The following is a 21,374-nucleotide window of genomic DNA, read 5'->3' on the forward strand; positions in this document are numbered from 1 at the left end:
GGCTTTAGCCTCTGAAATTTCCTATCTATAAGTAACTTCATCAATTCGTGACAATGGTAGTCTCTCGGGGTTGTACTTTTTGTTGCCATTATGACCTGCTTTTGTGCTGTGAAAAGAGTTTTCTTGTTTGCGTGTTACTCCAAAAAATTATCATCTAATGGCTATCATAGTAATGATTCTGTTTGGCCATTTACATTTTTTAACCTTTCTTTTGCTATACACTTCCTAGCTATTTTTATGCCAAAGCATATATTGCTTAGCTTCTTATTAATGCAGCTGATGTCCATGTACTTTTTCGTGCTTAACTAAATCCATATCACTAGAAATTTTGTTACTTTTACGATTTATAATTGTTTTTTAAATAGATTTATAGTGGGAGGTTAATTGCTGTTTGTTCTGTACGGTATGAAGATGCATTGCAGCTTCTTTCTCTGTGTTTGGTGACAACAGCTATGACCCCTGCATGACTTTCTACTTCTACAGCCCGAACTTACAAATGCTCATCACTGCAAAATCTGAGGTTTTTACACTTGTATTTCTTCTTAATAAAAGTAGTAACTCCGGCCTCAGCTTCACTTTCCAGAATGTTTTTTATTCTCCAAATAACTATAAATTGTAAAGTACAGTTATTATTCTACGTGCGTACAACGAAGTGAAACGAAACTACTTGAACTGTAACCACACTTAATATCTAGAAAACGATTCGCCGACAGATTGTTCTATATCGCGTGCGATTCATCATAATGTAAGAGAGGTCCATGCGATCACCAATCGATTGTTGCGATCTGCGATTCGCCCGCAACAACACGAGCAATAGGTGCATCGGATTACAGCTCTCCATTCCCATTTGTGATGGCCCTTTCATTTCACATTTTACCGCACCGGGCAACTTATTCACCGTAGGTACCGTACCGGCTTGGCATCGCAGAATTGCGGGGTGTCTTTGGTGAGTGATGGTAGTACTGTCAATCTACGAGGAAGTGTGTACACAGTGGTGACGCACATGTTGGGTGAGCGGGGAAGTTTGGTTCTCAGGTACAAACTTTCGTTTTATCCTTATCGAAGATATGTAATATTACAGTTTTATTTTTAACATGTAATGCAGTAGCTTTATTGTTTTAGAACAGAAGGCCAGTGTTAAATATTTTTTTTATTAATTAAATGACAAAAACACAAAATTAGTTTTTATCGCGAAAGTTAGCCTGTGCTATGATATATAGTTACTGCAGTGACGTCGAGTTATGGCTGCAGCATGAAAAGATAGTTTGTTTATGATTGGAGCTTGTGTCTAGCGACATCAGAGTTTGTTTGCAAATTGTGACAATTTGTGAAACGCAATTGGGAGAAACGCGCGAGTCCAAAGTAAATATACTTTACACTAGTGTGTTTTACTGTAGCTTGTAACATTGAGTAGGTATGCACAGATACGGTTGGTGTCCTAAAGTGCGATATGTTCGACTTTATTGATTTACACTCACAAATCGTTCCTGAACAGCATTATCGTTGATTTTTTAGTTTTGTGATGTGTAAAACATCCTACCATATCGTGTTTAAAAGTTTACTCTAAATTGGATTCTGTTGGGAACAATCTCGATGTTGTTAAAAAAAAATCTCATCAATGATAGGGTATCCGTTCGTTTCTTTTAATGACTAGTTTTGTTCACTTAACTGTGTCACTGGTTGACATGCTAGTTACTTCATTTGCATTATAGCCATGATAACGTCTGGATTCAGCAACCATTTGTGTTGTAAGCTTGTGGGATATGTAGGCCATTACTTTTAATTCAGTTTCCCTACACTTCCCACTTTCATTCATTTGGACCGTTCCCTGTGTTCTGAGCTTTGACCTTGATAGAATCATTTTCCTATCAACATTTTGTAATTTTAAGCAATTCAGATTTAATGCTTCGGTATATAATTTAATCACTATGAATAGTTTTGTCATTACTTAAGTGTGGTTTTTTATGTATCAGCTAACATGCATTCTGGAATTAGCATTACCATTTTAGTACTCAAATGTTGGAGTGCCTTACGGCATTTGTGTTAAAGCTTTTTGTTTACTAGTTTGATACTACATTTCGTGTATGCAAATTCCTGAGATGCTCGGCCAGTATGTGGAACATTCTTCTTATCCCTGCTTCACTTTTTTGCTTGAGAAACCCAAGTGTTATTACATGTAAGAATGCCTGTTCGTTTTTTCACGTTTCATTTTTTGTATTAATACCATATCTGTTGCAAAATTTGTGATATACTAACACACGAGAGAGTGTACAGAGTGATATTACCCAGTTATGCGGTGACACAAGGAAAAAAAAAGGATGGCTGGGTGTATTGAGAATGTTGTTGTCATTGTTACTCTGCTGTGGAACATTTCTTCATTTCCTTTATGCAGGTACATATAATCTTAGTGCCTGTTTCATGTTCTGCTTTGATGGTGTGGTATTTATAACTTGATATTCTTAATAAGTGTTTATTTAAAGCCTTAATAAACAGTTATGTGGTGATGTTATGAAGACCTTCGGTAATAAAAGGTAAACAAAAACAGAAGATGTAAATTAACCACAAATCCAGAATTCTTTTCTAGAAAAAGGAGACATGTCATTTAAAAGCACACCACACAATCTTCACTGTGATGCATTTGATTACGAAACTTCAGAATACCCCAATAAAAGTTCATGTATGCTTTTTGGGCAGCTAACACTTTACTGTCTGAAATCTATAGATTGTGCTTCCTTTTTTATATATGTTATGAAGAGGGTGATAACATTTAGGTACTGTGGATGAACTACTACCATATGGTGAACACTGAACCTCGTAGTTCGTATTGTATCAGTTCCCAGCTTTCTGCGTGACATATTATCCTGATACAAAAATTGTTTTTCAAAAATTAAGAACCTTCATTGATCATATGAGGTGAAATTTGCCGTATTTTGTATATATCTTAATAAAAATAGCTGATATTGTATACAGTGAATAGATGTAGTTAAAATACAGGAAAATTATAAATAACATAAATATGAAGACTGTGTATGTAGTGTTCAGTACACAATTATTTTACTGGGTGAATGCAGTTAGCACCCAAAATTACAATATAGGCCTATTTTGAAACAGGAAAGTTCTTGTAGAATGTAAATACTTCTTGATTAAAGGACAGTTCTCACCAAAGAGCAGAAGTTTTGAGTTGTTAATAGGCACACATACACAAGAAAGAAAACTTGCCAAGTTTTGGAGGTACTCTTGATGAACTTGAGTAAAATGGGCATACCTATGCTTTTACATGGTGCTGGCTGGATTTCCACAGTATCTCAGAATGTGGAGTGGTTGTGGTTGGGTTAGTGTTGTGTGGGGTAGGTAGAGGGAGAGGGTCTGGGAATGACTGGCTAATAGCTCGGAGGGAGCCAGCTGGTTTGCCAGCTAGGAATTGGGGGGGGGGGGGTGTGTGATTATGTGGGCTCGACGTGTAATGCATGATTGTTGGGGGCAGGTGGAGAGAGGCCCATACAGTGTGTGGCAAGGGGACCAGAATTGGGAAGTGTTGATAGGATGAAGGAAGGGGTAACCTGTGATTAAGGCCAGGACAATTATGGGAGTGGTGGGTGTTCTGTAAGGATAACTCCCATCTGTGTAGTTCAGAGGAGCTGGTGGTGGAGGGATGGGCCGATGTGCCCCACCTGCATTCCTAGCTGGCATACTGGCTGCCACTCAGCCCCAGTATCTCACCCTATATCTATACCGTCATATAACGTCCTCATTCCAAGCAGTTAAGCTGGCAAAATACAACATTAGTCCAGTTGGCACTGTGTAAGGTAGGTGTGTGTGTGCGTGCGCGTTTGTTGCTTTTTTTTTTCATCCTAGCTCATCAAAGGAACAGACATATTCTTTTGTGTGTGCTGATCGACCACACAACACTTCTTCTTTGGGGACTGGTCTCCTTTAATCCGAACGTATTTATAAATTTGTTAGTTGATTGGCCTATGTTAGGTGAATAACTGGTGAATATAGTTGCTGTTTTGCAAATTGACCTTACCACTACTCATGGCACAAAACTCTTGTATTGTAAAATGGTTTGTCTGATAACTTGAGTGTTCAGCAGTAACTCCTAGGTTTGTGTCATGTACCACACTAACATGAAAATATTGTGCATCTCATCCTCTCATATGACCACAAAAATCAAATTCAGGATATAGGCTTCAGTCCTCAGTGAAGTGTATACTGTACTGTTGAAATTAACGACTAGAATACACAGTTAGGCTGGCATGTGATTGGGATTGCCCTGCTGACAAAAACACCCAGTTTATGCTCTTTCCTCCTGCAGAATTGTTTTGCACTGGGAGCCTAAAACGTATTGTTACTACCAAATGCATTACCTGCTTGTTCTAAAGTCCTATTTGTTTAATTCATATCTTTTTACTTTTAGAAATGTTAGTTAGAATGTATATGTAAAGTATTACTGTCTAGCAATTTTCCTCATACTTTTTGGATGTTTGTGGTAAAATAAAACTGGTGCTGATTTACTTTTAGAATTTAGGCATATTCTGGCAAGTGTAATCTAGCAATAGGTTTATTTGCTAAGAATGTTCAGATGTGTGTCTGGTGCGACATTATTACTAAAGATTTTTTTTAAAGGGACTTTCCATTCTAGGATCTATTTAATTGTGGAGCTGTTAAATTTATGTAGTTTTCCTTTGAATCACTGAGACATAAAAGTTTGTTGCTTTGTCTGGTGGCACCTTGAAAATAATTCTTTTACAGTGACTATGTAGATCAGTAAGCTGAAAATGATTTCATAACAGTAGTAATTAATGTTAGACCTGAAACAGTAAATGTTCTGGAAAATGAGAATAAGTTAAAGGAGCGTCTACAATAATAGAGAGACCTGGCATTCAACACGGACTCCAAATCAGGGTGCAACTCAGCATTTTTCACATTAACAAACATTGCGAGAAGGGAATACAGTGATAAGTGAGAGGAAAAAGTCCTAGGACTGATCAGGTTTTGACTTTTTACCACTAGGTCACAATTACAGTATTTTCCATTATCTAGTTGGCTTTTCATTCTTTCTCTCTCTTTGTATTGACATGCTGACAGGATATTTGGCATACTTGGCAAATCGTGAGTCGGTATGACAGTGTGACATAATTGTATGTTGCAGGGCATCTAAGGTGAAAAATATGTTTGGGGTGTCTTGTGTGGTTGTATGCATGAATATGTATATGTTAGCTAGACAAAGAGCTAGTGCTCAATAACTAGTGTGAACATTGTTTTCTGTTACATGTTTCTGTGCCCCCACATATCAGTTTGCTGTAGATGAGTGGTTTCCTTACCCTTATTTTATTGCTCCATCCATGAATTTCTATTGCTGTTGCAGTCTTCTTCACTGTTCAGTTTTTGTCTTGTAATAATAAATTATAGGCTTCCATCTTGCCAATGAATGTTTCTTTTTTTAATTGATTTCTACTTCTGCAGTATGTGTAGCTTGTAGTGCAGACATTGATATTTTAAGTAGTTGATTTACAATGTGTCTTACTTTGATCTTGAAGTTTGTTTTACATTCTCAATCTTTTAAGTCCTTGTGAAATTAAATGCTGATAACTTATCTAAGTGATCTGTATGTTTAGTTGTGAAATATTGCTGTGTATGAGTGGTCAGAATTGTTTGCAGCTTCAAATTTAATTTGGTTATTGGTAACAATAAAGTTACATCCTATGTGAAGTTTTTAGTCATCCTTAAAGTTTATCATTTTTCTTTCTGCACCATTATGTCATTAATGACAAACCTCCAAAGACAGTGATTTTCTGTAACACTGTTTTTAGTATGTGTAGTGCCTTTAGGTGTCTTCAGAGGTTTTTCTGTGACCAGGTGTCATAGTAGTCATGCAATTCTTGTTATAAAATATAATTTTTTTTATAAAATGCTAAGCACCTCATAACCAACTCCTGTTAATCATAATTGTGTACTTAGTTGTGGAAAATGTCATCTCTAGTGGGACAGAATACAATTACATACCCAAACTGCCTTGTGTATCTGTGATACAGAAACCTGATCTCTTAGAGAGAGAGAGAGAGAGAGAGAGAGAGAGAGAGAGAGATATGAAGGAAGGTCGATAATGGGGGAGAGGGGGGAAAGCACTATTGGTGTGGCAGTTGATCATTTTTCCCCCCTTCTAATCATTGACACCTTACATTAGGAACATGTGTAAAGGAAGTTTAAGCAGTTTCCAGTTTTATGTACAGAATGCTCAAATATATAACAGGTGTCATGTTAGAGGCTACATTTCTTTGGAAAAGTCGTTTATGTAATGTAATATTTCTGTTATTATATGTTTTTGTTTTTGATCCAGGATAAAAGACTGTTTTATGTTGCAGGTTCATAAGCCAGGCTTTTATTACGCTGTGGGATTTTATTTTCTTCTGCAGTTCTGCTTCAGTTTCTTGGGTCCTCAGATACTTGCCATTGAGGTGTGTTTTTATATGTAATTATAGTACAAAATTTATGTGTTAAACCAAGATATGTGCTCAGTTCAATTTATGGCTTGTTTGAAAACATTAGTAACTCAGTTAATAAATTATCAGGAAAATTTTGACTTAATTATTGAGTAAATTTAGTATAATTTGTATGTTTGTTACATTTGTTTTATTTGTTCAAAGGACGTGTCACACTTTCAGGAAATTTTACATACTTGAAATGCAGCTTTCCTTTCCTTTCATGCACAATGTTTTCTGTATTCTCATTGGGGAGCAAAAATTTGGTATAAATAAAAGCAACATTGGGTGCTTGTAAGATAGTGATGATATCTTCTAATGATTGCAGTATACTTGGTAAGTTAATCAGGTAGATGCAGAAAAACTGAATTGTTTGCTGTATCAGCAGACTATTACTGCACAACGACTGTAATGAAACAAACCTGCTGTTTGTCACATCATTTAAATATGTATGGTTTGCTACAGACTGACACGGAATGGAACTTATGCTTGCAGTATATACTGAGGAAGAATAAGTAAGACATAGATTTGTGAGGGAATTATGACAAAATGTTATGCTTCTGGTATGAGACCACTCATGTGGCTCTTGTGATACAGTCTTTAGAGTACTGTTAGAGTATTTTGTGTTCTTGTAAAGTTTGTCATGCAAAAGACATCCAAAGGAGCTTAAAGTAAAGCTATTAGGTTTTTTAATGAGGCAGTGTAGTCTGTAACAGTGTAATTGAAATGCTCATTGTTTGAATGGAAGTTGTTGGAGTGATAAGCAATTTTACAGTGAAATTGTGTTGGATGACTTTAAAGAACTGGTACTTGATACATTGATAACTTATCTAAGTGATCTGTATGTTTAGTTGTGAAATATTGCTGTGTATGAGTGGTCAGAATTGTTTGCAGCTTCAAATTTAATTTGGTTATTGGTAACAAAGTTACGTCCTATGTGAAGTTTTTAGTCATCCTTAAACTTTATCGTTTTGCCACCATTAGATATCTCGCAAGTAGTCATTGAGAATAGTATAAAAATTAGGGATAATGTGTACATTTAAAGACGCTAATTTGTCCTGTCATAGTGTGGGAAAGGCTAATATGTGGCTGACATCAGAGTTCAGAGCCTTTCCTTTATTTTTTTTAGATGGCTGTCTGAAATGGCATGCAGCAAGGAAGCAGAGCTCGTGAACTGCATATTGTTCCTAGAAGTTATATTCATCCTCTGCTTTAGACTGAGAAATGCTGAAATCAGTGGCTCAAAAATTTGTGCTATTGGGTGTCAGTTTTAGGGCCTCACTTTGTCTTGTATGCTGTGCACTCAATAAAAAGCTGCTCAGGTAGCATATTGTGTATGGTGTGTACATATTGGTTTCTTATTTAGAGCAGCATGTCAAATAACTGACACACTGATATGTGTGGGTCACTCATCTAAATTGTAGGGAGGAAAGCAGGAATATCCAGGATAAGGTCTCTGAATGCCACTTGTACCAGTTCAAACAGCAAAATAATGTACATGCAAATACTGTAGTGAATGTACGTCATGCAATGTGGTTTAAGGCTTGCATATATCATTGCTGCACGTGCTGTAGTACCAGAACTTCAGGTAGAACTGAGAGATTGCTGATATAACAATCTCATTGTGTGCTGGGAGCTTTCAAATGAATGTGTCTATCCATCAGGAGGCTCACAACTCTTTCTGTTGTGTATGAGTGCAGTGAACTGGGACCCCAGGCCTTTGCAGTACTTCTTATTTGGTGCTGCAATCTTACTCTCTGACTATATCCTCTCTCTCACTTTCTGTAGGACAGATTCTCTATTGAAAATGTAGTTCATTTGTAAGATGTCGGTTTTGGCCTTGCTCTTCGGTTAATTTATGCTAGGCCCCCACAGCTAATGTTTGACCCCCACCTTTTTCAGAACTTCCTACAGATTTGTGGGTCATGCGGGAAAGGTTGCCCACTGTCCAGCAAGGGTAGTGAGTGGTGTGGGCTGAGACAGTCAAATGCCCATTTGGTGGGACATTTTATAAATGGCATTTGCCCAGAGCAGTTTTAAAGGCACAAAATCAAATAAAAAAGTAATTTTAAAGTTTTTATTTCTAGAATGTATAATTTGTCAATTAAAATAAGGGAATGGGATGATATTCCAGATATCAAAAGTTATTAGATGTTTACACTTGCCTTTATTACTGAGAATGAAAGGAAAGAAGAGAAAAACAGTTTAATTTTTTTTTTTACCAGCCTTCCAACTTCCTGTACTAAGGAAGGGCACGTGTTATTGACAGCTTCTTTTTATTTGTAATTTTCTTGTTACTTTTACCAGTTCTGCTCCTCACTCTCGGCTCTCTCTTGCATTCATGAACACACACACACACACACACACACACACACACACGTTGAATGGCTGTGTAGTGATAAAGCCAGTATAAAAATCATTATCCTTAGGTCATCGTTTTGTAATGTAACACACTTTATAATCTGTGTCAAATCTCTGAATATTATTGAAGAATGATTGTTGACAACAAATTGTTACTGTATGTATTAAACAGCTGGCATGTTTTTCATGATGGTAAATGTATTCTTAAATGTTAAACTGGGGAAAAAAAGTTTTGTCAGATGTAGTGACATCTGAGACAGACTGTAGTTTCCTATTTTGCTCCTTTCTTTATCTGCTTTTGTATGGGTGCACTACTTTGAAGATAGTGAGAACACTGACATAAAAAAGATTTAATAACAAAGAATCAATGCACGAGATGTTGGAATTCTTTGATTCTGATACTAGTCGATTCCTGGAGAATCCGTGATTCTTGGAATTGTGGAATCAGAATCAGTATGTGACACATTCCTAAATAAAACATTATGGATAATCTTACAATTATTTTAAGTAAATATTAGTGCTATTGCTACTGTTCAGATAGGTAGTAAATGAAATTTTGAGTGAGTGAGTGGATGGTAATTCCAGGTAATTCATGCAATTGGATATTTGATTGTTTTCTGGAAATGGTCTTAAATGATAAATTATGGTTTATGCTCCTGACATCCTTTCTCCCCGCTTGAATTTCAGTATTCTTTTATAAAAACGGAAATGAAATACAAATGGTTTGAAAGCCTGCTAAAATGCTCCATTCGAATCATGCGACATGTGTGTTGTAACTAGGTAGCTTGCTGCTCCCACCATCATAATGGTAATTCACAGTGATATCTTGTTTTGGAATTTACATTTTGGAAAATTGGTTAAATTGGTCTGTAGCACCATCTTGTACAAATACATTTATAAAAACTGAAGAGTTGTGTTTGTGCATTTCAGAGAATAAGGTTTTTAAAATGCGGTTGCACTGTACCGACAAATTGCCATCATGTCGCCACACACATTCACTAACTTACCGAAAACATGATACACTGTGAAGTTAACATTAAATTGCCTCTGAGATATGCTCTTCCACAGTTACAATGAAGGGTTGCATCATTTGGCGAAATTAAGCACCTAGTGAAAATTGTTTTACCCAACTACACCTCAATTATTCGGTAATTCGGTTAATTTCAATTACAAAACTGCATCACACTGATCAGGAACTGAATATTATTGTAATTTCCTTGCTGTTTACATGCACTTACATTTGCATTTGCTGTTCACACAAGTCATGTTCGAAAAGATATTTTCTGCTTAACGTGACCACGCACCTTTTACTTTCTTAGAAACAGTGCTTTTATCATCGTACTGTCCAGCTGGGATCCATATTTCTTAAACATTTGCTGTTTCATCATCTTGCATAAATATGAAGTAAGTCTGCTTCAGATACTAAAATTAGTTTACCCTCACTATCGTCACAGCGCTTAAGTTTGTGTCACCTGCATGCTGTACATGCTTTATATCTCTCTGTATAACCTCATCGCTGTACACCGTGTTGTACTCTGGATGTATGGTGATATCTTCATTACTAGCAATGCTTTCCAAAAAAGTGACTTGCCTGTTTGCACAGGAAATGCATGTATCTTCTGTTGTCAATTTCTCAGATTGATACTAATGTGAAGCTGTATACAATACATCCCACAATCGAAACAACTGCCACGTCAGTTCTTGCTAATGCTATTTTCATATTTCATGTACAACTTTTTAAAAGATATGACGCTTCAAGTATTCGAACATGTAACCTCTTAATATGCAGTTGAAGTTGCTATTCATTGTGTCAGTAAACACCTGCTACAGGCAGTATACCTGCTGAGGGTTCTCTGCAAAGGAAATCAGCATTAAGTTTTGCCAAAAATAATTTTATTGTGCTTTGGGCCATAGCTCATGACTATGGTAGACAATCTAGTTGCAATATGGGAACCCTCTTGCAAAAGTTTTACAATTTCTTAGTTTTGAGCAAGTTTAATGATATTTCAAGGAGCAGTGAAAAGAATGTGTATCGTTGCACATATCATCGCTGTAAATGACCTTCCATATAAGCGCTCACAAAATTCCTGTGTATTGTGAAGTTGTAATTGTGTTTTCCATCTCTAAACAGCTAAACTGTTTGCAGGAAAAAAGTATGTAAAAAACCTCATAACTTCGACTTACGCTTCTTAACTTACGTATAGCTTCGTCATACTCTTAGTCTCTTGACGTCAGCCAATAACAGTGTGTTTTCAATCACATGACCAGATATTGATATTTAATAATTTTCAATCTGTAATTACATAAAAATTAGATATTTTGTGAGAATATTGACCATAAATGCTATTTATATGTTATAATCAATCAGAATAACAAAATCCAGATCATATTTTTATCTAGGAAAATAGCCTATTCTCTGGGTTATTTAGTTAATTGGAATTGACGACAGAGATCTGACTGTGTGACAGTCATTTATTGCTATGTGGTTGAGTGAGCAGAAACATAACCTCGTTGCTGTGTTATTTACAGTTTTTGTAGAAAATTGGCTACTCAACAGTTGCTAGAAGATTAAGAAAGGAGGACCCTTTTGGGACTTTTATTTTCAATTTAAAAGGGAAAGGAGTATTTTGTAAATATTGTTTTAAAGAATACAGTCACACACCAACAAAATGGAAAAGCATATTGACAAGTGTTTCAAGTGCCCTCAGAATTTGAAAAAATTATGCTGGAGTTAGGCACAGTGTTTGAGAAAAACTTTTTAATTTTTTGCAGTAGTATAGTACAATTAAAAATACTACCTAAAGGTGAACTGCTTAATATAAACTTTACTTTATTATATACTACCCCAAGAACTGATCTCCTTAAAGATGTAAAAATTCATGTGTTGAGTCCAGTTCATTCCCCCTAATAACTCTCCAGCCTTTGCTCTGGCTGGGTGGTGTGGCACGAACCCTTGTTCAGAGAAGGTGGCATCATGGCAGGTATGGGTCATTGTGAAACAGCCAAAGTTATCAACCAGTAGCCACAGGCTTTATGTCTCATCAGACAGACAAAAGTTAGTAAAATTTCATGCATCTAAAATAAAATATTGATATGTGAAATACACAACTTCCACCGTTGACCAGTCTGCTGTGGCAACAGAAGCATGAACTTTTTAATTCATGCATTCATGTTTGATCATTACAGAGATTTCCTGTGGAGTACATAGTAATAAGCAGGCATGGCGTAGAGAAGCAGCTGAAAGAGTGGAAAACAAGTAATTTGACAGGTCCAGATGGAATCCCAGTTTAGTTTTAAAGAGAATACTCTTTTACATTGGCCCCTTACTTAGATTGCATTTATCATGAGTGTCTCACCCAGTGTAAGATCTGAAGCAACTAAAAAATGCCGCAGGTGATTCCTGTATACAAGGAGGGTAAAAGTATGGACCCGCTAAATTACATATGAGTGACCTTTTGCTGCAGATTCTTGAACATGTTCGCCGGCCGGGGTGGCCGAGCGGTTCTAGGCGCCACAGTCTGGAACTGTGCGACAGCTACGGTCGCAGGTTCGAATCCTGCCTTGGGCGTGGGTGTGTGTGATGTCCGTAGGTTAGTTAGGTTTAACTAGGTCGAAGTTCTAGGGGACTGATGACCTCAGACGTTAAGTCCCATAGTGCTCAGAGCCATTTTCTTGAACATGTTCAAAGTTGAGTATAATTAATGTCATTTAGGGAGGAGAGTTTCTGTCCACAAATTGGTAAGAATTTAGAAAGTATGACTTGTGAAAAACTTAGCTTGTCCATTTCTCACATGATACCCTGCAAAGCGTGGATAAAGGGCAGCAAGCAGATCCCATATTTTCATAAAGCGTTTGACACGATACCCCACTGTAGACAGTTAATCAAGGTCTGAGTGTTTAAAATATCAGAGTTGGTCAAAGATTTCGTAAGAAATAGAATCCAGTACATTGAGTGTTTGTCAGCAACAAAGTTATTGTCAGTAGTGCCCCTGGAAAGTGTGATAAGACTACTTCTGTTCTCTGTATACATATATGATCCAATGGATAGATTTAGCAGCAATATTCAGCTATTTGCTGATGATATTGCAGTATACAGGAACATGTCATTGTAGAGTGACTAGGGTGACACAGGATGATCTACATATAATTTCTATTTGGTGTGATGAGTGGCAGCTTCTCCTAAATATGGAAAAATGTAAATTAATATTAACAAGTAGTAAAAGCAATCCTATAATGTTTGAACACAATATTAGTGGTGTGCTGCTTGAAAGAGTCAAATTGATTAAATATTTAGGTGTAACATTCCCAAGTGACATGAAATGGGAAGGGCACAAAAGATTGTTAATGGGAGAATGCTAGAAAAACATAGCTTATCTGACATTAGTCAGACCCATTCGTGAGTATGGCTAGTGTTTGGTCAGATTAAAGGAAGACATCAAAGTGATTCAGAGACATGCTGTAGATTTATTACCAATAAGTTCAGTCAACAAGCAAGTATTATGAAGGTGCTTCATGAACTCATATGGGAATCCTGGGAGGAAAAATGACTATTAAAAAAATTTAGAGAATGAGCATTTGCAGCTGACTGCAGAATGATTCTGCCAATGCACATTTTGTGTGAGGACAGTCAAGAGGAGAAATTAGGGCTTGTATGGAGGCGTATAGTTATTTTTCCTTGCCTCCATCTGTGAGCAGAACAAGAGAGAAAAATAATAGTTCCAATATAAGGCTTCCTCAGCCAAGCACCATACAGTGGTTTTCTCCTCACTTAGCAAATTTCGAAGAGTTTCTGTCTTAAGTCAACCAATCCTCTCGAGTCTTTGGTGTTACTGTCTTGTAAATAACTTAATGAAGTACCCCATAAGAACCTGAACTAGGTAGAGGGATCAATTTTTCACTGGGACCTAATTCTGCAAACAGGCAAAGAATCAATCTCTCTCTCTCTCTCTCTCTCTCTCTCTCTCTCTCTCTCTCACTCTCACTCACTCACTCACACACACACACACACACACACACACACACACACACACACACACACACACTTGGAGAGGTGAAGGATCCACTGCATACGCCAAGTATTGAAATATCCATCAGATAACAATATACACTGGTGCATTCATCCTTTCATTTGAGGGGGATTTGCTTCCAGTAAAGGTCAAAATTGTTACCAGTGCAGTACGAAGCTGTATTTACCACCCCTGATATAGTATTTTAAGTGGGTCATTCCACGTCGAGGGGACCAGATGTAGCGTCGCAAGTTTGTTCTGAGCAAACATTTGTTTTAGGATAGCTAGCTGCACGTAACTTCAGGGGCTGACAACTGCCGGCCTAACTGGGAGACACATGTGCGTCTGTCACTACTTGCCATGGGAAAGCTATCCAGTGTGTCTTACTGGACGCGTACATTCACCACTTATAAGAACCTAAACAAATATTAAATATTATTCAATCATTTTCAAAATTGGTACACTACCTTTTGACATTCAGGAGAAGATTGTATCCAAATTTAAGCTTTATAAATATCACAGTTTCAGAGATAGAAAAAATTGCTAAAAAAGTCAAAAACCAACACTTAGGAAACTAAATTCAGTTAGGAAATATAATAATTCATCGTGTGGTATTATCTAAAAACATAAACAGAACTTGCAGGGTGCAGAATTAATTAATTGAGGTTTTCATATTAAAACTTTAATTTTTCGTTTTTATAATATAAAAATCAGACAAAATTATTATTGGTGTCTAAAATTGTTGTGGGAGTATATGTGAGCAAATGAGTGTGTGTATGTGGGACATTCACCAAATTCTAATGTTGCATTATACACCGTCTTAAGTAACCTGCAAGAGCTACGCAAGCCTGTTGTGGGGAAAATGTACATAGGGAATTTACCCACTTTGCTGATGTATGTCTATGTGTGATTGCTATTGTAACAGAGCAGCCAGAATGTCAGCTGGAGTATTATCTGTATCTAAAGGATATTTCCAGATTTATTGCGTTTTCGTTTTCATGTATTAAACATTACCTTAATATTTCTATATCAGAATGACGTAGATGCGTCTGTATGTAAGGTTCGGTGCAGGCCAGTTTTGGCACAAGTATGATCATGAGCGAGCATTCCGATTGGCAGTGAGTATGGTTAGCCAATCAGAATTGAGACAGTTCCCGCTCGTTACCTGATAGTTATACTGGGAGTGAGACCACAAGAAGGGAGACTTGATAGCTTTGAACATGGACTGTCATGTTACTAGTGTTAGTCAAAATAATGTGTAAAATGAAGTAATATTGAGTTCCTCACGTTTGATACATGTCGTGACTAATGCTGACGTAGTTACGGACAGTTTTGTGAAGTTTGAAAGTTTCAGAACTGTATTGTTGGAATGATATTCATGTGTGAAAATTTGGCCGTTGTAGTATTCGCGTGGCATGTTTCAGTATTCAACCACTGAGCATTTTTGGTGAGCGATTTCCTTTTTGAAATCCACCAGGAGGACTGAATGTAATAACTCTTGTTAGTGATGGAATTAATGACTGAGGAAATGTTTAACTTGCGTCGGATTTGGACAGATTTCTGGTTGCTGTGCGTACGAAATGAGTGAGTGTATGAATTGTGAACGTGATGAAAATAACCAATGGTTTAAACTGGAGTTATTAGTACAGTTTCTTTCGTTATAAGAATAAATAAATATTTTTGTGTGGAAATTTTGGACATTATTTACTAGAATCCAATCCATTATGTTACTGCCCGATAAACTTTTCATTGATAGTTTTTCTATAGGACTTTATTTCATTACTAGAGTTGTGTTAGATGCTGTCTCTTATCAACACTGCTTTTACATTCTCTTGTAAGTATCTACATTGCCAAGTGAAGGGACATCAAGCGGACGCTGTTCTGAGGTAAGTGAATTTCTAGTTTGCAGCCTGCACAGCACATGGAATTTTTAAACCCCGCCACGCTGCACAGGGGTCCCCACTCGACCCTCTCCATATCTAATGAAATCTGGTGTATGGTCTTAGATGGTTGTGTACCAAATTTCAGTCAGTATCTTCAGTGGTTGAATTTTTAGGGGTTTTTAAAGAGAGGCTACTCATCTTTGCATCACATGCGAAGGTGCAAATGTGCCGAGTTTGCTGTGCTTGTTTAAAAGTTCTAACAGACATTTGATCATTTTCTTTAATATACACAGACAAATTTTTATGCTGAATCTCTCCATGGCAGAAATTAGGGATTTAGCCACACCTAAATATAGATCCAAGCCTCTAGAGTGGCTAAAAAATTCAGCGCACTATTCTGAGAGCCAAGGTTTGACCGACCATTGCTACTTTTCATATGAACCAATCACACCAAAACTTCAGTGGGTTGATACTACCTGTGATTCCTATATATGGATCAAATTTAATTAAGACTGTGTGCCTAGATGAAAATATATGCTTGTCCAAAGTTGGCCAAAATTTTCTACATGCAAGTTTTAGGGTATTTTTGGGGGGCAATATCTCGGCTGTGCCTTGTTCAATCCTGTTTTTTCTTGCTACTGCTGGAAAGAGCATACATTAAGCTTTCCAAGCTACATTGTTTAAATTCTGGATCTTGCATTTTCTTGAGGAAGAACATGTTTCAAAAGTTATTATTTTAGCACTTTGAGAAGATTGAAAAGTGAAATATTTTGCTGATTAAGTCCCGTGATAATTTTTTTTATTGCAGTATATAAATCAGTTTCAAACATTAATTTAACACATGTCATAAAAACAAGTGTAATACACTACACAGCAAATTTGCAAACAAAAAATGCTAAGAGTCAGTCCATTTTTGGTTAAACAGTTCTAAAATTTTGTCAAGGGCAGATTGTGGATAACTGTATTGTCTTCCTGATGATGATGTTGATGGTGCTTCTAAAGTCATGAAAATATGTTGCTCAGGAATCCAGTAGGTGTCTTTAGCAGCTGGCTAGTGGAAGAAATGAGCAAAACCATGTGGGTGCATAAAGCTGATGACGTCTTGTTGTTCATGTGAAACTTCACACACATTTCCAACCCACCAACAATTGTCATACATACATGCAACATATTTTCCTGGTTGTAAACTTGGAATTGAGATTGCTGGAGTTTCTTCATCTGCTTCAAAGGCATGAACTGTGAATTCTGTAGCATCATTGCTTACTCACAGCTGATTACAATTAATTGCCTTAAATTGATGATTTTCTCTTGTTGCACGTATTGTATGTCCCACGGCAAACCTTGTTTCTTGATTATGCTGAATTTTTTCAATCTCTTCTTCTGGTACATAAAAAAAACTTGATGCTCGGAATACTGACATCACAGAATTTGAATAAATCATACGGAGTCAACATTTGGTTATCTAAGGGTGTCTGCAGACTAGCACGGGCTGCTAGTGTTTTTGCTGTTAACCGCAATGCCATCACAAGGCGATTTACCGTGGCTTGTTCCAAAAAAATTCCATTCAGCAGTGATGCCAAAATCCTTCTTGTGCAAACATAAATTGATGAAATTTTTGAAATTCTTATACTGGGCTACTGAACCGTCACCAAAGTAATAAATGTTCTTAATGTTTTCAATATTTGTCTTTAAATATGCTATTAACTTTATTTGAAAGGCATGAACAGCAGTGGTATCATGATGGAGACAGTTGCTGATCATGCAAATGCTAATACAATGACATTCTTTGCCGCCAAAATAGACAACAAATGGATATAATGTGGCCTGACTGTTCTCCCAATGAAATTCTTGCACAGCATCTTGAACAACAAATGAATAATGATCAGCAAAGTCCATCAATATAATAAATTAATTTTCTGCAAGATTTCTCTTCAGCTGCTTAAGGTATAAACTTCGGTGTTTTGACACAAATTGGTGGCTTCTCAAACCTGTAATTTTCAAAATTAGTGCCTCCACGAAATCTTAAACAGTTTTGACGTGTCTCTAATGTATCTTTGTCTGTGTGGACCCATTGCTTGTATTCTACTGTTTCTTCAGAGTCATATACCTTTAAAGCATCTTCAAGAAAAGCCTCTAGTTGCATTTTTCTTGGCCATTCCTCACAATGTTGCAGCATACAGTCTTTTGATTCCAAACTGCATACAGTTTTTTTCACCAAATCATTGTAGTCAACTTGGATGTATGTTGCTGAAGCCAGCAGTAATGTGACATTTTCATGAATTGCACATAACACATATTGAGTGTGATTCAGAAGCGCCAACTGTAGTACACCATTTCGGCCTGAGCTCACAAAATTTTGAGAAGCTTAGTTGATTTCCATGTTATTTGCAATAAGCAATGAACATTTCTCTCAGGTTACAAAGGTGCAGGCATTTCTGCTTGTGAATCTTTTCCCCATTTATTCATACTGCAACACAATCCTTTTTGCCGGGACATAAATGAGAAAACTCATCTTCTTCTTAAAAGAAAATTTTGTTTTATATCAACACTGATCTTTTTCCCTTTTCAGTCTGCAGGTGTTGCCAAAATCCCATCTTCTATCTTTAGTTTCCTAGCCTTCTTCACCACTTTAGTTCAATCAGCAAATTCTTTAGCCATTTTTTCAATAGTCCAGCTATTTGGGGCCGGGGTCAAAATTTGGACTTTACTGCAATTACGTGAAGTCTGAAGCTTAATCCTAAGTTCTTCCATTAAGATATGGACATCTTTACTGTTTTGGCACTCTTCTGTTTGTATTTGCACAATATCTACTTGGCTCACACCAGCAGCTGTGGCAATTACATTAGTAATACTGCCTTAGGCTTTTAGAACTTTGCGCTTTATGTATCCCATTGAATCCCTTTTTGCTGATCCATTGAAGCTTTAATGGTGACTCTCCAAGTGGTGATAATGAACTCTAGCTGTAAAGCAAGCATCAACATCCATATCTTCAGTGGGAGGTGATTCTTACTTATCTTGGTGGGATGATTCTTTTTGGGCCACTTCATGTCTACATTTGGTACAAATTTTCTGACCAGGTTTAAAAACTTCATTAGTCAGTAACTTCAACCTATCAGACATTGCAGTGGTTACTGTTGTTAAAGCCTTCTTGATTTCATGTTTCTATTTACCAAATGGGTTGCAGCAAGTTTTCTGCAGAAATTGAAATTTTTCATCAACAAGACTTTATGGTAGGGACAAATTTGGGCATCTTCAATAAAATCAAGACCAGACCTACATTGTAGAAGCTTTTTGTCCACTGGTGACATTTCCTTAACTGATCGTAGTTGACTTTTCCCACAATAGAATGGTGATGACGTAATGACAATCAGCTCCATCTGATCCACCGAAGAGCAGGGCGCAAGGATCTCTTGGTTCATTTTATACAATAGTTGATTAACCTATAACAAACAATTTTGAAAGCTCATGAATGTCCTGGTTTGAAGCGTGGCAGATTCAGATTTGTTTCTATAAAAAGTATACAAATTAGTGAATCAAAACATATTGTTTTAGAGCTTACCTTCAGCTACAACGATTATTGATTATTCAAACACTCAGTATTCAACACTAACATTGTACAATGTCGACACCAAAAATTACACCGCACATAAGAGTGAAACTATGAAAACTGCCAATAATGAAAGCAACAACTGAAAGTGGTGATCCAGCAATGGATCATTGCTGCAAGAATAGACCCTTACTAAACTATTGCTGCTTTATAATGCCAATGGAAAGTGGCTGACAAGGCATATATGCACCACCATGCCTTGTAGGGTTAAAATGTTCTAAAGCTAGATTGCTTTCAGTCATGATCTTCCAGATTTTATTATCTGAAGACCATTTTCTGAGATTTTACTATATTTACATTCTATACTGGAAAATAATGTAAAAACACTTCTTATTAGCGTAGTTACATTCCCTAAACCACAGACAAATCTATCAAGACACTACAATTAAACTTTTTTTTTTTAATTTACAGCTTGAAATTATATCAATTTTTTTAATTTATCAATAATTCATTTTCCATATTTTGATAGGTATTCATACTCATCAATATGCAAGATCCAGAAATTAAACAATATAGCTTGGAAAGCTTAAAGCATGCTCTTTCCAGCTGTGGTAAGAAAAAAAGGATTGAATAAGACACAGTTGAGATATTGCCCACAAAAAATAGCCTAAAATTTGCACGTAGATAATTTTAGCCATCTTTGCAGATGCATATCTTTTCGTCTAGGCATCCAATCTTAATTAAATTTGATCCACATATAGACATTATAGGTGGCAATAACCTTCTGAAGTTTTGGTGTGATTGGCTCATATGAAAAGTAGCAGTGGTGGTCAAACCTGGATTCTCGAAATAGCATGATGAATTTTTTAGCCACTTCAGAGGCTTGTATCTATATTTAGGTGTGGCTAAATCCCTGATTTTTTGCCGAGGTGTAATTCAGCATAAAAAGTTGTCTATGTATATTAAAGCAAAGGATCAAAAGTCTGCTAGAACTTTTTTAAAAGTCTAGCAAACTTTGCACATTTGCAGCTTCGTATGTGGTGCGGAGATAAGTAGCATCTCTTTAAAAGCTCCTAAAAATTCAACCACTGAAGGTACTGGGCTGAAATTTGGTATATAACCATCAGACCATATAGAACCTTCACACCAAATTTCATCATATTTTAATATTGGTACCTTTGAAGTGGGGAATGACCCAAATGCAGTACTATGCTACCACCTGCCTGCGACAGTTGCATGAATGACTACCACTCACAGTCTCAGAAATGTGCTAACCTACTAAAGGAATGCAAAATCAAGGACTGAAGCTCACAAAGTATCTCTCATATTTTGAAGCTTGGAAGAAATTTTTGTATCCAGTTGCAGTGGTATCAAAATTCGCTGCTATTATGGTCAGGTCATCAGCAGTACGTAGTGTACTTAATCTCTCACAACTGACTTCTAGTAGTTGCACAAATAAAGTTGGGCATGGTGGCACAGGCCATCCCCTCACGTGGAACTACTCTCCGGACCTGCCCAAAAAGCAGCTTCCTCCACTTGGGACCATCTCTGCAGCAATCCACAGATCAGAAGTCTAACACGAACCAGTAGCTGATGGAGCCATGGGCTGTGGCCCGCAGGGCTGCCTGCTCTCTTCTGTTCTGAAACTCAAAGCGAATAAGTCCATACCATATTCTCTGCCATTGATGAAAGAGGAGGAGGAAGACTTGGAAACCGTGTGACAAGGCTACTCTGGTGACTTCGGAGGCATCAGATCCCCCTCACACATCTGTTTCCGATCCAGAATTCATTGTTGTTGATCCATACCCACCAGTGATGCAGTGATCCTGGTATATGACCTATCTTCCCTACCCCTTCATTCATGAGCAGATCACCTGCAATGTGATAATCCAGATGAAACTGCAATGTATGTTACTGTCACCTGCCAGAACTACAATAACTAATTTGCTCTTGCTCTCCAAGCAATACATATTACTGACGACAATTCCCAAATTCTGAGAGATTACTGTACATACTGGCTCAGAGAGAACATCTAGAAGGGTCTATACATTGGTTTGTGTATATGTCATCAGTGAATGGATTTCCCATGTTGGAA

The 21,374-nt window shown here is 36.9% G+C and overlaps 1 protein-coding gene across 2 annotated transcripts in view; it reads left to right on the forward strand.

Moving 5' to 3' along the window:
- The first annotated feature begins 791 nt into the window (after positions 1-791).
- LOC126476135 (caspase-8) overlaps positions 792-21,374 on the forward strand; it is a 132,105-nt gene continuing 111,522 nt past the window's right edge. Inside the window, exons 1-2 of one of the 2 annotated variants that reach the window (XM_050103521.1) lie at positions 792-1,035; positions 6,366-6,458. In XM_050103521.1, coding sequence (XP_049959478.1) covers positions 1,004-1,035; positions 6,366-6,458 — 125 coding nt within the window. In that variant the 5' untranslated portion in view covers positions 792-1,003. Of the gene's footprint in view, positions 1,036-1,205; positions 1,363-6,365; positions 6,459-21,374 lie in introns of those variants that run through there. The other variant, XM_050103522.1, reaches the window with a different exon arrangement.

The sequence above is a fragment of the Schistocerca serialis genome, chromosome 1 (assembly GCF_023864345.2).
Source record: "Schistocerca serialis cubense isolate TAMUIC-IGC-003099 chromosome 1, iqSchSeri2.2, whole genome shotgun sequence".
Classification (NCBI taxonomy): domain Eukaryota; kingdom Metazoa; phylum Arthropoda; class Insecta; order Orthoptera; family Acrididae; genus Schistocerca; species Schistocerca serialis.